Below are 19,572 nucleotides of genomic sequence, written 5' to 3'. Positions count from 1 at the left end.
GGAGACACTTGAGTTATCAAACTCCTTGTGATTGATGATTGTTATCTTTGCTAGTTGATTTGTATTCCAATAACTCTAGTCTTTTCTTAGGAATTGATTGGGACCTGAGGGATCAAATTGATTTATCCACTTAACTTACCTTCATTGTTAGAGGTTAACAAAGTGGGAACAAAATCCAATTCTCATCACAATTGATAAGGATAACTAGGATAGGACGTCCAGTTTTCATACCTTGATAAGAGTTTTATTAGTTATTATTTTAATTCTTGCAATCTACTTTTCCTGTTCATTATTCAAAAACCCCAAAAAATATTATTTTTCATAACCAATAATAATTACACCTCCCTGCAATTCCTTGAGAGACGACCTGAGGTTTAAATACTTCGGTTATTATTTTTGTTGGGTTTGCTTTAGTGACAAACAAGTTTTTGTACGAAAGAATTTTCTGTTGGTTTAGAAACTATACTTACAACGTGATTATTTTTATAAAATTCTTTACTGGCAGAAATCAGTTCGTCAAAAATGGCGCCATTGTCGGGGAATTGTAAACGTGTTCCTTATTATTGGTTATTATAAATATTTTATTTTGCTTGTTTATTTGTTTTTATTTTTTGTTTTTAATTTTTATTAGTTACTATGAGTTCTCACCCCCGTCGCTTTGAGTTTGGTTCTAATGTTGTTGAAAGGAATGGAAGCTATAACAGGAACATGCATCAAGGTCGGAACAATCAAAGTTGGAAGGAGCCATGAGGATCTGATCAACTCTTTCGGCAACAATACCTTCCAAGATACCATGGACAACGACCATCCTACAATGCATGCCCAGACATTAGATATGGTGGACCTCTTCGTGACAACCGACCTCCACCAAATTACTATGGTCAAGAACCATTCCAGGGAGCATACCAAGATGATGAATATGGTGGACCCCCTTACCAACAAGTTCCACCATATGCTTATGAACCACCTCCTCAATACAACTCTGGACCACCATACTCACAAGCCCCCTACTACCAAACACCATCACATGATTCTAACCCTTATTCACCATATCAACTACCCTATGAGCCATATGAGCCATACATAGATCCACCTCAATTCCAACCCAGTTACTTCCAAGGACCCACCACCTTCATATACACCACATCCATATCCATCAATCCAAGAGCCTTATGATCCTACTTATGATATCCGAGCAGAACAAGAGTCAAGGGATCGTCTCAAGGAAACAATGGATCAATTTCAAGCAACCCTGCATCAATTGGACCGAGCGGTAACCCGAATAGCACCCGAAGCTTCCATGGCTAAAGAATCTCAACTTGAGAAGAAGGAATTGAAGTGTGTTGTGCAACAAGTGGAAAAGATGGAGAGTGATGAACCACCCTCTTATCATGAACCTTTCCTCCCAAGTAATGAGCCCTCATATCCACCTCAACCTTCAATGCATGACACTCTTGGTGTTCTTCTTCAAGGGAAAAGAGAGATGAAATGGGGAGTACTAGAATTCGTGACTGCCTTGACTGAGGTAGTAAATCAATTAGCTTCCCAACATCTGAGCACTCAAAGTACTCCCATGGCTACATGTGGAGAATCAAAAGAAGAAGGTAACATGAAAGAGACACTAGAAACTCCGGTGGACAATGAAAAATATGGCTTTGTATTGGAACAAGTGGAGGAAGCCATAATAGTTGCAGAGGAAGAAGTGGTTGAAGATTTAAGAGATGCTGAACATTCATGGGAATCTAGAATTGTAGAGTACTCCTCCAATAAGATTGAAATTGATGTTAAGAAGGCCAATGCACAACCTCCACGGCATATTCCTTATGAAGACTTGGATGGGATAGATCAAGAAGTAAGTTCTCTTGGTGATAAAGATCATACATCAAGTCCTCCTAGTGATAAATCTACATCCGCAAATGAACTCCTTGAATATGAAGACTCCTCTCTGATTGAGTCTGAGAATAATGTGGAAGCAGAAAACCTTAGAAAAGGGCGGACGGGAGTTGAGTACACTTTGTCAAGAACGTTGGAGACTTCTCCACCTAGGTTGTCGTCTACTCATTCACTTGAGTGGGTAAAACTTATCTCTGTTCGTCTTCCTATCCCACTTGAGTACGGTATTCTTGAAACGGACGGCCAACTCAGGAAGCTTTGTGGCATAAAGTGTAAGAGGAGACTGTTTAGTGGTTGGAGTTGCAAATCAAGGCTCATCAAAGTCGATATTTCAAGAGCTAGATGTAAGGGCTCAACTGGTGATAATTTGGTTAGATCTAAAAGAAGAGTTTGGTACTCCGTAGAGAATTCAGATTGCTTACCACCCGAATGGAATCATCATGTTCCACTTGAAAACAGGTGCAGAATTAGGATTTGGGATCCAGGCATACATGAGGATCCACTTTGGGAGCTCAAGACTTGTGAAGAACTCCCTCAAGGCTTGGCAAATTCACTTGAGAATAATGAAGATTATTGGAAGTCCAAGCATTGGTGGCAGTTTCAGGATGAGTTCAAGCACAAGCCTCCATGACAAAGAGCTCAACAAATGTTCAACTTAAGGACTTTAACTAAAAGTGCTAGGTGGGAGACAACACACCATGGTATATTCTTTCCTTTTTGGTCTTAGTTTTATTTTATTCTATTTTTTTTCGTATTCATTCATAATTTCTGCATAGTCATCTGCTTTCTGCATTTTGCATTCTGCATACTGCATAAAAAAATTGCACGCGACGCGCAAGCGTCGCTGACGCGTTGACGAGAGGAACTTTTGCGTGGTCTAGAAATTTGCGGATAAATCCTCGTTGCAAGTATAGTCTCTAAACCTTCAAAATTCCTTTCATACAAACGTTTTGGTTGTCACAAGTAACAAACCCCTTAAATAAATTGATAACCGAAGTATTCAAACTTCGGGTCGTCTTCTCAAGGGACTGCAGGGAAATATGTTCTTATTATTAGTTATGGAGATTGTAGATTTGGGGTTTCAAGATTGAGGAACGAATATGACAAATAATTTAAATGGCAATTAAAAATAAATAAATAACTGTAAAATAAACTTTTGGCAAGGTATGAGAAATTAGAGGTCCTATCCTGGCTATCCTTATCAATGATGATAATAATTGAATCTTAATTCCACTTCGTTAGCCTTTACTAATATAAAGGAAGGTCAAGAGATTAATTGGGTTGATCTTCGGATCCTATTTGTTTCCTAAGAAAAGATCGGGATTATTGAAGTTCAATTCAATTAACAAAGATAACAATTATCAATCATGTTTGAGTTTGATAACTCCAGAGTTACGGATTTCTTAACCAAAATCAAAAGGAGAAGTAAATCTACTAGAATAAAAATGTCTTCAGAGTAAAAAACAACAATAGCATAAATAAAAGAAATCAATATTAAACTGAAATACCTCAAATAACATTAATAAAAGAGTAATCCGTAACATGAAAGGATTCATAAAGTAACTTGCAAAAGTAAATGAAAGGAATATTGAACCTGATCAAAAGAGATAATCCTGAAAGCGAATAAAAATCCTAAGTCTAAATCCTAATCCTAAAGAGAGAGGAGAGAGCCTCCCTCAAAACTAATTCTAATTCATGGGAAGTAAAAATTGGCGAGAGCTCTCTTTGACTTGGATTTGGGCCAAAAACGGCTTCAGAATTCGCTATGAGCGTTTTCTGCAATTTCTGGTGCGTGGCCTCTGTCACGCGTCCACGTGGGTCACGCGGTCGCGTCATTTGGAGCTTTTCTTGTCACGCGGTCGCGTCAGTCATGCGGCTGCGTCACCGCTTCTTCGCGCTTGGCATGCGATCGCGTTGTCCATGCGATCGCGTGGATGCCAGTTTCTTCAAGGACTCCGTTTTGTGCTTTCCTTCCATTTTTGTATGTTGCCTTTCCATCCTTTGAGTCATTCCTGCCTTAGAAGATCTGAAACTACTCAACACACTAATCACGGCATCGAATGGAAATAAAGGTAATTAAAATAATTAATTTTAAAGCATAGGAAACATGTTTTTCACATACATCACATAATAAGGAAGGAGAAGTAAAACCATGCAATTAATATGAATAAGTGGGTGAAGGATTGAATAAATCACTCAAATTAAGCACAAAATATATCATAAAATATGGGTTTATCATGCGTCCGCGTCATAGGTGCTCTTGACACGAGAAGAAAAGAAGTATAGAGTCACGCGAAAGCGTGGCTAGAGGCGCGCTTTAGGCACAAACATGCCCACGCGCGAAAGCGTGGCTAGAGGCGCGCTTTAGGCACAAACATGCCCACGCGACTGCGTCACTGACGTGGCCGCGTCATTTTGAAAAATAGCCTCACACGCGTTTGCGTCACCCACACGTTCGCGTCACACACGCGACCGCGTGCCCCTAAAAATCGACGTAAATGGGTGTATGGCAGAGACTTATGATGGAGTAGGGCTGGAATGATGCTAGAAGCACAAGCCCTACCACGCGAACGCGTCGTTTTCAAAATATGGCCAATCACGCGATCGCGTCACCCACGCGACCGCGTCATCCCAAAATTTGGCCAAATGCATTTAAAACAGAGAGTTGCGCGAACGCACGGTTGCACTCGTGCCAATAGCACAAATCAGACCACGCGATCGCGTGACCCACGCGTCCGCGTCGCATGTGACGCACAGTTTATCCAGATCAGCGCCAGAATTCCTGTCTTTTCTTCTCTAATCCTACTTATCTTTCTATTATCATTCTTTCTTCTTTCATTATTCTCTTTCATTCTATTTTTTCTATTGCATTTGCATACTTTCATTCACTACATTTTAATTTGTGCATATTTTTATTTTCTTTTCTAAAGTTATTCTTTTCCATTGGTGTTAAATTTTCTTATTCAACTGTTATGTCTTTTCTGGTATTATTTTGGTGCTTAGTGACTTGTTTTACATTGATTGGGTGATTTTATTTATTTGTCAAATGCCAATTTTTATGATACATGTGCTCCTTTTGCATTGACATGAATTTATACTGCCTTTTCCCCATTGCGGCAATTTTTGCACCACTAGTATGCCATGTACTTCTATTATTTTTTCACTTGCATGTTGTAGCTACCATGTAATTGAGACCCCTATTATTTGGCATTAACCCACCCATACTTTATTTATTTTCTTCTCTTTATTCCTGTGTTACTTTTCTTCTTTTTCCTCTTCTTTCAAGATGGCCACCGAGAAAGAGAAACGAAAAACCTTTATATAGGCTATAAACAAGTTCCATCTGCAAAATCCACTAAAGAAAGAGCATCAGTTGGAACAACCCGCCTAGTTGTGCATCTCAGCATGCACCGAGGATGGTGCAATCTTTAAGTGTGGGGAGGTCGATACCGACTTCCAGTGGTTAGTTACCTTCTTCTTAACACCAATATTCTATTTTCTTTGTTTGTTCATTGTTGCATGTTTGATTGCATGATTGTTTGATTTTTGTGCATATTTTACCACTACTTGGTTGAAGTAATATTTTCTTTTTCAAGAAACTTTTTTTAGAGTATTTCACTAATTTAAATTAAAACTTTTTATTAAACTTGTTTGAAGGAATGTTATACTGGAACATGGTTTAGAGCTCGAACACACAAAACCTGTGAGATTTTTGAGCTTATTTTATTGGTTGCATTTTATCAACAAATATTTTATTTTTGGTGTGTGTTTTTCTCTCTAAAATTGTGATCTTTGTCTTGCTTAATTCTATATTTCCATTGTTTGATGTATGCATGCACCTATATGATTGAGGCCTTTGTTTCACTGACCTTTCATTATCCCTTGCAAACCAATTTTGAGCCTATTTTATCCCTTTATTCTTTACTTTAGCACATCATTAACTCTAAGTGAAAAATAATAATGTCCTTAATTTTAATCCTTGGTTAGCTTAGACTAGTGAGAGTGCTCACGAATTAAGTGTGGGGAAATTGGGTTTGCCAATATTTGGTTTGAGAATTGGGTGTTGTGTATTCTTGAGAAAATATGAACAAAAATGTTAAGAACATATTTATGCATTCAATACCTTAATCATATGCATTGAAAAAGAAAAAAAAAATAGGAGAAAAAGAAACGAAAAAGAGCAAATAAATAAAAGGGGACAAAATGCTCCAAAGTAAGCGGTGAAAGCAATGCATGTGTACTGTACTTGAAATTAGAATGCATGAATATGTGGAAAACATGGTTAATGGATAGTTAGGTTTTGTATTGTGATTACATGGATTGTCTTAAGTTAGGTGGGAAAAGTTTAAGTTAATTAAGGATTCAGATTTTAGTCCACTTGATCAAATACATTCCTACCTTGACCCTAACCTCATTACAACCCTTAAAAGACCTCTTGATATGTGTATTTGTGCATTAAATTTCTGTTGATTAGTAGAAGAAGAGCAAGCCTTAGAAAGCAAGATTAGTAGAGAATTGAGAGAGTCGAACCTTAAACACTTGAGTGATTAGAGTGTATACACTTCCGGTGAGGGTTCGATGCTCGATTCTTTGCTCCCGGCTTTCATGAGCTATTTTCTTCTGCAAGTTTACTTGTACTTTATTTTGTGATTTGAATTAGTGAAATCCATTTTATATTTTTTCTTAAAAGATTTGTTTACTTTTAACCAAGTAGGTAGAAACATTTTGCATGTAGTTGCATTCACATAGATAGGTTGCATTTCATACTCTCTACCATTCCTCTTCACTCTCTTATAGCTTCTCTTGAGCTTAGCATGAGGACATGCTAATGTTTAAGTGTGGGGAGATTGATAAACCACTATTTTATGATTTATCTTATGCTCAATTGAGTGGTTTATATCAATTCTTTACTCACTTATTCATATAAATTGCATGGTTTTACATTTTCCTTCCTAATTTTGTGCTTTGATTGAAAACATGCTTCTTCGGTCTTAAATTTCCTATGTTTAATCCTCTCTTATTACCATTCGATGCCTTGATATGTGCGTTAAGTGTTTTTAGAGATTACAGGGTAGGAATGGCTTAGAGGATGGAAAGGAAGCATGCAAAAGTGGAAGGAATACAAGAAACCGAAGGAACTGCTAAAGCTATCCAACCTGACCTCTTCGCACTCAAACGGTCATAACTTGAGCTACAGAGGTCCAAATGACGCGGTTCTAGTTGTGTTGGAAAGATAATATCTGGGGCTTTGAAATGATATATAATTTGCTATAGTGTCCATACATCTAGGCGACGCGAACGCGTGCTCCATGCAGACGCATCGCAGTGACGAAAATCAGCGTGACAGAATTCGCAATCAGCGATTTCTGGACTGGTTCTGGCCTAGTTTTCGGCCCAGAAAACATAGATTAGAGGCTATAAAGTGAGGGAATGCATCCATTCATTCATGGAACATTCAATAGACATAATTTTAGATTTTAGATGTAATTTTTAGAGAGAGAGGCTCTCTCCTCTCTCTTAGGTTTTAGGATTAGGATTTCAACTTCTTCTCAGATTCCAGGTTCATTGTTCCTTTAAATTAGGATTCTTATATTTTCATTTATTCCATAGTATTTTTCCATTTAAATTTTATTGTTTATTTAATTACTTCCAATTTTATTTCAATTATCATCACTACTCTTTTATATCTTTAATCCTTATTCAGAGTTACAATTGGAAAGCTTTTATGACATTATTAATGCAAAGAGTATTTTTCTATTTACCTCATTATTTGTTTGATTATCTTCAAGTACTTATTTTGTCATTTATTATGTGAAATTGGCATCCATGTCAATGGAGTAGATTTTTCACTTGACATGGGGGTTGATTAAGAGGAGACACTTGAGTTGGAATGCTCAAGTGCTTAGTTAAATTGGACATTGTTGGCTAATTCTGTATCTACTAACGCTAGACCTTCCCAAGAGAAAGGACTAGGATTTGTGGATAAGAGTCAGTTCAATCGCTTGACTTTTCTTTACTCAGTAAGGGTTAACTAAGTGAAAACAACAACCTCTTTACACTACACTTGAGAAGATTCCAACAAGGATAGAACTTCCAATTAATCACACCCCCGGTTAAGGCTTTTTAATTAATTATATAAATTCTCTTTTTAATTTCCACCGCTTTAAATTACAATTATTTATTTTTCTATTCTCAAACTCAAAATCTTCTCAGAAAAACCCATAACCAATAATAAATACACCTCCCTACAATTCCTTGAGAGACGACCCGAGGTTTAAATACTTCGGTTATAAATATTATTGGGTTTTGTTACTTGTGACAACCAAACTTTTGTACAAAAGGATTCTCTGCAGGTTTAGAAACTATATTTACAATGCGGTTAATTTTATAAAAATTCTTTACTGGCAAGAATCCAATCGTCAAAAATGGCGCCGTTGCCGGGGATTTAACCCGGGTCGTCCGCGTGACAAGCGGAAATACTTACCACTATACTACAACGGAAGGTAGAAGTTATTAATGGTTCTATTCCAAAAGGCAAAAGCAGAGGGTGGCACCAATCATCCAATGGTGTGTAGTAGGTGTGAAATAAGAAAGTCGAAAGAGATTGTGAATACTTTGAAACTTCCAAGTATCACCTTTGACAGATTCAATCCTTTGATACCAAGAAAGAAATTTGGCATTTTTGAAAGAAATTTTGGAGTTATTTCGAAAGGATTTTTTGCTGTCGATGAAAGGTGTTATGGAAAGGTCTTGCTTGATGAGTAAATCCTCTCCTTCAGCACTAGGAAAGAAACGAGCAATTTTTTCGGCTTGTTATGAAGAATGTATGGGGCTAATGAAATAGAAGATATCTTCTTTAACAGTGAAAGGAAAAAGAATATTTTTATCGTTTGAGATGTTACATGGATCCTCGATTACAATATACCCAGCTCGAGATACAATACCCAAGTCAGGCTGAATGAAGGTTTCAGTCATAACCTTCTTGCCTTTGTCCTTGGTTAATAGAGTCGCTGGAGGGCTAGATGATTCCATTTGGTCGTAGAAAGAGAAAAGTTAAAGAGAAGAAATATATGAACTTGAAGATGGAAAGTTAACGCTATTGAGCAGTAAGAAATTTGCTAAGTAAAAGTAAAAGGAGGTAAGTAGAGTTTTTGTCGTTTTATATTTCGCTATTTCAAATTTGAAAAAGGAAAAACTTCTTTAAGAAGACGAAGTTGGAAGAGAAAGATAGTAATCAATGGGGAAGGTGCCATAATGGACATAGATAAGTGGGCAGCTAATGAATTTCGTGCGAATTAAATTGGTTAATCATGATTTTTAAAGCTAAGTTAAATAGGATTAAGCGTTACATTTTCAAAATGATATCGAAAAGACACATTAATCTTAACGGGACAATTTGTTAGTTAGAAAATATATAAAGTCGAAGACATTGAAGACGAAATTCGATGGGTATTCTTTCGAAGAATGTAATACTTATTGAAAAGGGATTCATGAGAGAAAAAGAGGTAAGATTGATCGATAAGTCTTATCGAAGAAGAATAATAAGTGAAGATAATTGATGGCAGTTACCCGCACCATACAAGGGACGAGAACAGTTATTTAAAGATTAATGGACGTGGGAGTTACATTTGAATTTGATTGGTCAAAAACTCTATAGGTGAATATTTGAAGAAATAGAAGTTGGAATCTTGTATCAGAAAATACTCTAGCACACTCATATCCCCAGCGAATTCCTGACTCTGCTAAGAGCTTTCTTTTTTGAAGGGTTCCTTCCATTGTCTTTTATTTTTAATTTACCTTTCTTGTAATCTTTATTTTCTTGCAAATTTATCTTTTAAACAAATTTACTCTTTTTATTTTCTTTTAAGATTTAGTATTTTGTATTTGATTTCAAAGCCTTTTGATCTCATTGAAGACCATTTCTTGCTTTCTTCAAATTAAATATTATTTTATTTATTTTTAGTCATTTTACTTTTAACTTTATTTGCCTTTTTTTTTCTAGATTTTTTTTATTAATTTAACCAATTGGAATAATCTTTGATACACTTTCGAAAACAAGAACAATATTATGCCAAGGAGAAAGACAAGAAGATAATGGAGGTTTGTGCCTATATATAGTTCATAGCATGCATAAGGTCCCAATTATGGCGCTACCATGGAGCCAATTAAATTCATCATTGTACGAGTTAACTAGCAAAGGAAAGTGACGAGTCGAGAAAAGATTCAATGAAACATATGGTGGTAAGTTGCTAAGGCTAATGGAGAGGAGTTAATTTAATTTGTGATGCTATTTTTAAGGGAAGAACAATTCGGAGAATTATATATTGATGGTTTATTAAATAATTTTCTGTGTAAGTAAACTATTATTTCTACTATCGAATATTTAGAATATTAATAACTTTACTTATAAAAAACTAAAACTAATGTTATACTCATTGTCATAAAAAATAGGTTTTTGTTGACAAAAATGTCACGCCAATTTTTTGTTGAATTTTCTAAATTTCCATTAAATTTTTAAAATGATTCTTTTATAATTTTCAACTTTCTTTGTCTTTGTCTTGATTTGTGTAAGAAATATAATTATTTATATATTTTCTCTTATCAATTTAAAATTTTGAAAAAAATAGTTTAAAGACATGATATTAAAGTTTTTATAGTTTAAAGATTTAGAGTTTAATTTTTGTTGACTTTAAAAGAAAGAATTTAGCATAAAACCAAGAAAAGAAAAAAAAGTTTATATAAAAAAACACACTATCTAAAAAGAGATTCTTACTAAAAAAATTGTTGAGCATAGTTTGATTTTAGGTTATGTTATGATGAAAAACATTGGTTTGGGTGGAAAGCCCAATATTGTTTAATGTGAGTGCTAGTGATGCAGGCCCAAATGTCTAAGTCCACATTGCTTCATTCAAAGTCCAGCAAGTGCTTCAGCAATGTAAAAGAGCCAAAGCTCTTCCTTATAGCAACGTTCAGCAAATTAAATGATTATGTATATATTTGCTAAAAGCAATATGAGGACAGCTGTATCATGCAAGGACATGTGTAGCTCCGTAAAAGCAAGCAAGGACACAAAGGGCACACCCATTAACCCAAGAACATCAGCAAAGCACTGCTGTGGATCATGGTTGAGCAAAAGCAAACTCGCACATAGCAGCAGCGGCAGGAAAATGGAGCAAAATGAAAAAGAAGAGTATGCCTTAGAAGAAGGCCAAGCAAAGGACAGCAGGAGTAGTGGTCGAGCTCCTCGGACAGCAGAGGTGGTGGAGCAAGATGAAGAAAGGACTGCATGCTAGAAAGGACAGCTCCAACGAGCAGCTGGCACAAGGAAATGGAAGAGGCAAAAAATCAAGGCAAACTGAAGATATATATATATATATAAGAAGTCTCATTCCATTATTTCAAGAGAAGGAAGAGAGCACACACATTCAGAGCACCATCTCTAACACAGAGCTAGAATCTCTTTCTTCTACTCAAGCTTAATTCTGATTTTTTTGTTATGGCTGTCTTGCGTTATTTTCTGTTTTGAAAAAGGAACTTATGTGAGGATCAAAAGCCAAGAGAGAAAAGGCAAGAGTGATGCAAAATAGCCACTGTTTTTCTGATGTAATTTGGGTTTATGAACTAGGATTAGTTCCCTTTGCCAAGTTGGGTTAGCACTTGGTGAGAATTGAATCTGTGTAGATTTCCCTTCCAAGTTGGGATAGCACTTTGGGGTTGCTAAGCTTTGGTGAAGAAAGCTTAGGGGTAGATACTAGTTGAATTAGGGAGTAATTCAATAGTATTGGTGAATGTTACCTGAGAATTATAGTGAAAATTCTACCATGGTTTGTGGTGGAGACTGGACGTAGGATTCATGGCACTGAGAATTCGAACCAGGATACATGCTGGCCTATTTCTCCTCTTCTCTGCACTTTTAATGTTCTGCGTATGAGATAATTTCAAATAATCTCCTGCAACTCGAGCAACAGCAAAAACAGAGTTTGAAACTTTAAGTTTTAAACTAACTTGATTCAACCCCCCCTTCTCAAGTTCAACTAGAACCATCAATTGGTATCCAGAGCAAGGTCTCAAGAAGGCAAGCTTCACAGCTTGGAGTAAAGATCCATGGCCAACAACTTGAATCCCAACATCGTGGCTTTCACTCTTACTGAAGGGCAGTCTAATAATAGACCTCCTTACTTCAATGGCAGCAACTATTCCTACTGAAAAGAAAGAATGAGAATCTTCGTGCAGTCAATCGACTACAACATCTGAAAGATCATTCTCAACGGATCAGACGTTCCCACCAAATAGAATGCTGATGGAGAAGTAGTGGCGAAGGAAGACAGTGAATGGACAGATGAAGAAAAGAAGAAGGTTGAACTCAATGCCAAGGCAATCAACCTGATGCACTGTGCAATCAGTTTTGAAGAATTCAGAAAAGTGTCATAGGTGCAAAACGGCTAAAGAAATCTGGGATAAGCTCAGACTCACTCATGAAGGCACTAAGCAAGTGAGGGAGACCAGAATTGACATGCTGATGAAGGAGTATGAAATGTTCAGTATGAAGGAGGATGAAAGCATCGATCAAATGTTCAAAAGGTTCTCAATAATCATCAACAATCTGGACGCCATAGGAAGAAACTACTCTGAAGGAACCTTAGTAAGGAAGATTCTGAGAAGTCTTACTAAGAAATGGGAAGTGAAAAGCATAGCCATCTCTGAAAGAAATGATTTGATCAAAATCACCTATGATGAGCTGAGAGGCAAGCTGCTGGCTTATGAAACCACTCACATGTCTCAAGACAAAGATGACAAAAAGAAAAATATAGCACTAAAATCAAGAATGACAGCCCAAGGAGAAGAATCTGATGATAGTTTCTCAGATGAAGAAATGGTGCTCTTTGCAAGAAAAATGAGAAGACTACTGAGATACAAAAACAAAGGCAAAGGAAGCTCTTCATCCAAAGAAGTCAAGTTCACATGCCATCACTGCAAGGAGCCTGCTCACTTCAAGTCAGATTGCCCTCAACTTATGAAAGGCGAAAAATCCAAGAAAGACAAAAAGAAGGTGATGATGGCAACATGGGAGGACTTGGAGAACGACACTAGCTTAGAGAGCTCAGATCAAGAAGCTCAACTATGTCTGATGGCAGATCATAATGATAAAGATGAGGTAGATCTCTCTAACTTATCTATTGATGAATTGCATTACATTATCAAAGACATTTCTGTGAACTCTAAGAAACTCTTGGATAAGTATGCTAAATGTAAGAAAGAAAATGAGGCTTTGAGGACAGAAAATGATCTTCTCTTGAAAAAGGTTAAGACAAATGAAACTAGCAATGAAAAGTTTTTAAAAGAAGAAAACATTGCCTTGCAAGCTGAATTAGAAAAATTCAAACTCAAGCATGAAGTTACTGCTTCCACTGATTTGATTTCTGAAAACAAAAATATGAATGAACAAATAAAAAATTTGAATGAAGACTTAGCAAAGTTTGTTCAAGGTTCTCAAAATCTGAACAAACTACTTGCTAGTCAAAGGTTTGGATCTGAAAGATCTGGACTTGGATTCATAGAAGAAAACAAGGCTGTTTTCAAACAAAACTTTAAAAAATCTGAAGCCTCGTCTTCCAAGCTTTTCAAACCAAAAGGATTCAGCAAACCTCAAAAATCAGTAAGCAAGAATCATTGCTACAAGTGCAATAGAAATGGTCATGATCCTCTTCAATGTTTCATCTTTCTTAAGTCTTTTGGTAATGATAGTAAATTATATAAAGTTGTTCATGATTATAATGCTCTTGGGCAACCAAGAAGATTTCACATCAAAAGATCCAAATGGATTTGGATACCTAAGGTTAGTTGAAGAACATGCAGGTTTGCCTTGCATCCATGAAGAAAATGGACATGTGGTATCTTGATAGTGGATGTTCAAGGCATATGACCCGAAGGGATACTTTGTTCATTAAACTCAACAAGTATAATGGAGGATTTGTCACTTTTGGAGATAATAGTAAAGGTAAAATAATTGCCATTGGTAAGGTTGGCAAAGATTTTTCAACTTGCATTGATAGTGTCTTTTTAGTTGATGGGTTAAAGCATAATCTATTGAGCATAAGTCAATTGTGTGATCTTGGATATGCTGTAACCTTTAGAAAATCTTATTGTAGAGTCATAAATGAGAAAATAAGGGCTGTTTTATTTATTGCCAAAAGAAGTGACAATGTTTATGGTATCACTCTAGATGATCTAAAGTTCAAAATGTAACTTGTTTCTCTTCAATGGAATCTGAAAAATGAATGTGGCATAAGAGGTTAGGACATGCTAGCATGTTCCAAATCTCTAAGCTTGTAAAGAGAGGCTTAGTTAAAGGTCTTCCTAATATAAAATTTGATAAGGACATCATTTGTGATGCTTGTCAAATGGGTAAATAAATTAAAACCTCTTTCAAACTCAAGGAAGTTGTCTCTATTAAGAAACCATTGGAGTTGTTGCATCTTGATCTGTTTGGACCTACTAGAACTCAAAGTCTTGGAGGAAAGAGTTATGGCATGGTAATTGTGGATGACTATACTAGATTTGGCTGGGTGTTCTTTCTTGCTCATAAACATGAGGCTTTTTCTGTTTTTGAAAAGTTCAGCAAAAAGATTCAAAATGAAAAAGGTTCAAAAATGATTTCAATAAGAAGTGATCATGGTAAAGAATTTGAAAATCAATACTTTGAATCTTTTTGTGATGAACAAGGCATATCACATAACTTCTCTTGTCCAAGAACACCTCAACAAAATGGTGTTGTTGAGAGAAGAAATAGAATTTTACAAGAAATGGCTAGAGCTATGTTATATGAATATGAAATCCCCAAGTTCTTATGGGCTGAAGCTGTGAATACAGCTTGCTATGTTTTAAATAGAACCATCATTAGGAAGTTTTTGAAGAAAATCCCATATGAACTTTGGAAAGGGCATCCTCCTAATCTTAGTTATTTTCATGTGTTTGGCTGCAAGTGTTTCATTCTGAATATGAAAAAAAATTTAGGAAAATTTGATCCTAAAACACATGAAGGGATTTTTCTTGGTTATTTCACTAATAGCAAGGCCTATAGAGTTTATAACAAGAATTCCAAAACTGTTGAGGAAACCATGCATGTCACATTCTGTGAATCTAACAATGTTTCCAGTGTTTGCATTGATGATAGTCCAGGTTTTGAAGATGAATTACCAAAGAACACTGAACCAGTTTCACAAAATCCAAGTTCTCATGAAGTTACACCTGTTAGCTGCGAAAATTCCAATTCTGCAGGAGACAATTTGAAATTATCTCCTGTCACAGCAGAAAACACTGATGCAGAAGCTATTATTGATCAAGAGGAACCTGGATCTTCAACACAAATCAGAAGGCCCAGGGAATGGAAGTTTCTGAAAAATTATCCTGAGAAATTCATAATTGGTGATCCCTCCAAAAGTATTTCAACAAGGTCATCTTTGAAAAGAGTTGAATCCAACAACTTAGCTCTTTTATCAAAGATTGAACCTCAAAACATCCAAGAAGCTCTTGCTGATGCATCTTGGGTGTTAGCTATGAAGGAGGAATTGCAGCAGTTTGAGAAAAATCAGGTCTGGTCATTGGTGCCTTACCCAAATGGAAAGAAAGTTACTGGCACTAAATGGATTTTCAGAAACAAACTGGGTGAAGATGGATCCATAGTTCGAAACAAAGCTAGATTGGTTGCTCAAGGATATGATCAAGAGGAAGGGATCGACTTCGATGAGTCCTTTGCGCCTGTAGCTAGAATGGAAGCCATCAGATTGCTACTTGCTTATGCAGCTCATTGTGGCTTCAAGCTATTCCAAATGGACGTAAAGTGTGCTTTTCTCAATGGCATAATAGATAGAGAGGTTTATGTGGCTCAACCACCTGGGTTTGAAAACAAATCTTTTCCTAACCATGTTTTCAAACTAGCTAAGGCCTTATATGGTTTGAGACAAGCTCCTAGAGTTTGGTATGAGAGGCTTAGCTCATTTTTGTTGAAAAATAATTTTCAAAGAGGAGCCACTGACACCACTTTATTTATTAGGAACTATCATGATCATTTTATTCTTGTGCAAGTTTATGTTGATGATATTATATTTGGTTCGGCTAATGAGGATTTGTGTGCAGATTTTGCTAAGCTTATGACCAATGAATTTGATATGAGCATGATGGGAGAGCTCAACTTCTTTCTAGGCTTGCAAATCAAGCAAACTGCAGAAGGCATATTCATCCATCAAGAAAAATATGCAAAGGAACTTGTCAGGAAGTTTGGGCTGGACTGTGCTAAGCCAATGGGAACCCCATGCATCCCAATATCAAGCTTGACAAGGATGAACATGGTAGAGATATTGATGAGACATGCTATAGAGGGATGATTGGATCTTTGATGTATCTAACCTCCTCAAGGCCTGATATCATGCAAAGTGTTGGAGTTTGCTCAAGGTTTCAATCAAAGCCTAAGAAGTCCCATCTCTCAACTGTCAAGAGGATCATCCGATATGTGCTTGGTACCACTAACTATGATTTATGGTTTCCTATGACTGATTTATTTCAATTAATGGGTTTCTGTGATGCAGATTTTGCTGGGGATAGGATTGATAGAAGAAGCACAAGTGGCATGTGCTGCTTTCTTGGGAAATCTCTCATTGTTTGGTCTAGTAAAAAGCAAGCTACAGTAGCTCTTTCAACAGCCGAAGCTGAGTATATTGCAGCCTCCTCTTGTTGCTCTCAATTATTATGGCTGAAAACTCAACTAGCTGACTATAAACTGAATGTCTCAAATATTCCATTATTTTGTGACAATATGAGTGCTATTAATATTTCCAAAAACCCTGTTTTGCACTCAAGAACAAAGCACATTGAAGTTTGTTTTCATTCTATAAGAGAACATGTGCAAAATGGAAATTTAGATATTCAGTTTGTTAATTCTGAAGGTCAACTAGCTGATATATTCACCAAACCATTGATAGAGGAGAGGTTCTGCAAGTTGAGAACTGAACTGGGCATTCTTACTTCATCTTTGTTTTCTTAATGATTCTGATCATGAGATTTTTTATGTTTTATCTCATAAATCGTGGTGAGATTTTTTGGCAGATGATGAGTAAACTTCATTAAGTTACTATGAAGCTAAGGGATTCAATTCTGATCATAATGAATGATGGGCATCAAGTGCTGAAGTAGTCTCTGAAACTATGGGTTTTTCTTTATTGAAAACTTTGGGGCGTTTTTCAATTTTTTAACTAAGAGTGGGCTTTCAATTTTTGGGCTTAAATTCAATTTCAATTTTTTGAAGAAACTGTACTTACTTCATTTTTTTGGCAAGTCTCAATTTTTTGGCATCTGTGCTTAGTGTTAATTGGGCTTTATTTCAATTTCATCCTTTTATCAAATTTCCATCTTTTGGTTGGTTTTTATCCTTATTTTCAAACATACGAAGATTACAGCTGTAACTTTCAAAATGTTTTCAAAGTTTGGATTTTTATCTTTTCAAGGTGGAACCTTTACATTTCTCTAAAGCTTATAATAACTTCCCACTGCATGCATCCATTCACACCACACTCTCCACTCCTTCATCTTCCTCCCATCAGTGCTCTATAAAATGGCACGAAAGAAAAGAGCAGTTCGCAGAGGTTCACATAGTGGCTACCACCGTTCTAATCATACACATTCTTCTCCCTCTCAATCACCTACTCATTCTTCACCTCTATCACCACCAAACCCTTCTCCTGACATGGCCCGTACTAAGACCACTGCTTGCCGCCCTGGTGTTGCTCCTCGCCCTTCTCCTCCTCCTCCAAACACTTCTCAGCCTAGTTCATCTAAACCCAGTTCCTCCAGAGGAAAGCGTCCTCTTCACGAAGACGAAGAGCATCCCCCCACTCAGACTCGCCATACTCGCGGTACAGTCATTGACCTTCATCTTCGTCCTGTTGCTGAACCTAGACTCTCCGATCCTATTGCTTACAAGTCCTTTTATGCTGATTTTCCTGATGAGTCGTTTGATCGTCGCCGTTTTTAATCTCTCATGAACTACCTGTTTTTCTGCAAAGATGTTTACAAGCGTACTCTCTGTCCCTCTAAGCTTGTCAATCTAGACAAACTCTGTAGGAAAGGTCTGAACTTTACCCCATTGTTTGCATATCAAGGTTGGACATCCATACTGTCCATCAAAGAGAAAATTTATCCTGATTTGGTAAAACAGTTCTATAGCAACATGTCCTACAAAAAAGGGAGAATCGCTTCTTTTGTTAAAGGCAAAGTAATTATTCTTGACAAATATCACCTAGGCAAAGCCCTTGATTACCAGGACCGAGGCCCTGATGTCTACACCTCTGGTAAGTGGGACGAAATGCTCAATATTTCATACTTTGATGCCCTAAGCACTGTCTGCATCAATATCCCTCTCTTAGAAGGTAACACTCCTACTCATAATTCTCTTGGTCCAGTCCGTGCCCAGCTGCACAGGATTGTAAACCATGTCATCTTGCCTCAGAGCGGCTCTTTTCAACGTGTATCATTCTGTGACACTCTGGTTTTGTATGCACTGCTTTCAAAAATTCCCATCTCTTTTGCTTATTTACTTGTAAGGCATATGTATGCTTGTGTCAGTACCAAAAATGCATTACCATATGGCATGCTTCTTACAAAAATTTTTCAATATTACAATGTTAATTTTGGGGCTGAAATTGAAAAAGATTGTAACTCATATATCAAAGGGGGTGGTGCAGTAAAGAAAACAGCTCCTAGGCATCGCCGAACTGATGACAGCACTGATGTTCCCTCTGTTGATGAGGATCCTCTGATTCTCCCTTCCACCTCCACTACGATCAAGGTCATGACACGCATTCTGAAGAATGTGCTTGAAGAATTCATAAATCTGACTGACCTTCTTCTCCATCATGGTGCTGAGCGCAAAAGGAACCAAATTTTGGAGGAAAATGCTCTCAAGAAGACCAAAGGAAGGATTCGCATTCTGAGGGACTTTGTGGAGGATGTTGAGGTTGGCCTCACCACATCTGACAATGAGGGGGAGGACGATGGAACCTCTGATGAATCCAACTCTGATGCCTAGCTCATTTTATCTCATCTGTGATTATGACTTAGTTTCCTTTTGAACTTGTTAAATATTTTAGATGACTGTAAAGACCTTAACTACTCTGCTACTTAAACTATATGCCTCAGCCGCTAACAAATTTTGTGCAGGTTTCTCATTTCCTCCCTTGATGACAAAAGGGGGAGAAAAGAAAGGGAATGTTAAATTTGGCTTAGGGGATATTAATGATAATTAAGAACTATGATGCTTTGTGGTGCTATAATTTGCCCTGTGTTGTGATTAGTGTTATTTGCTCTGTGCTTTCATTACTGTGATATACTGCTTGGAAATATTGGTCTTGGCTGTTTTTAAGTTTTGCCCAGGTTAAGATGTGAGCCATGATCAAGGGGGAGTAATGCTAGCATTGAGGGGGAGCAGCTCACAATTCAAAAGTCATCAAAGGGAAGTGTTCTTAACTCTTTCAAATTAGTCTTTAATTTCCCTATTTTATCATGTTTGTCATCAAGGGGGAGATTGTTGAGCATAGTTTGATTTTGGGTTATGTTATGATGACAAATATTGTTTTGGGTGAAAAGCCCAATATTGTTTAATGTGTGTGCTAGTGATGCAAGCCCAAA

At 36.8% G+C, this 19,572-nt stretch overlaps 2 protein-coding genes across 2 annotated transcripts; both read left to right on the top strand.

The window, feature by feature from the left end:
* Positions 1-12,406: 12,406 nt before the first annotated feature.
* On the top strand, positions 12,407-13,738 carry LOC107611023 (uncharacterized). Its single transcript, XM_016312991.1, has one exon. The coding sequence runs from the start codon at positions 12,407-12,409 to the stop codon at positions 13,736-13,738; it is 1,332 nt and encodes a 443-aa protein (XP_016168477.1).
* A 2,535-nt stretch (positions 13,739-16,273) lies between these two features.
* Positions 16,274-16,933, top strand: LOC148547977 (secreted RxLR effector protein 161-like). Its single transcript, XM_088495568.1, has 3 exons — positions 16,274-16,409; positions 16,479-16,709; positions 16,812-16,933. The coding sequence occupies exons 1-3, from the start codon at positions 16,274-16,276 to the stop codon at positions 16,931-16,933; spliced, it is 489 nt and encodes a 162-aa protein (XP_088351694.1).
* The last annotated feature ends 2,639 nt before the right edge of the window (positions 16,934-19,572 follow it).

Source organism: Arachis ipaensis, chromosome B8, assembly GCF_059453495.1.
Source record: "Arachis ipaensis isolate K30076 ecotype BB chromosome B8, ASM5945349v1, whole genome shotgun sequence".
In the NCBI taxonomy this organism is placed as follows: Eukaryota; Viridiplantae; Streptophyta; class Magnoliopsida; order Fabales; family Fabaceae; genus Arachis; species Arachis ipaensis.
Note: the sequence above shows the minus strand (reverse complement) of the source record. Positions and strands in the feature narration are given on the sequence as shown.

Excerpts from the sequence above, each read along its gene's own strand:
- LOC107611023 (XM_016312991.1), top strand. The coding sequence starts at position 12,407 with ATGCTGATGAAGGAGTATGAAATGTTCAGTATGAAGGAGGATGAAAGC.
- LOC148547977 (XM_088495568.1), top strand. The coding sequence starts at position 16,274 with ATGATTGGATCTTTGATGTATCTAACCTCCTCAAGGCCTGATATCATG. Across the intron at positions 16,410-16,478 it reads GATCATCCGATATGTGCTTG|ATTTTGCTGGGGATAGGATT; the intron begins GTACCACTAACT and ends TCTGTGATGCAG. Across the intron at positions 16,710-16,811 it reads ATTATTTTGTGACAATATGA|ATATTCAGTTTGTTAATTCT; the intron begins GTGCTATTAATA and ends ATGGAAATTTAG.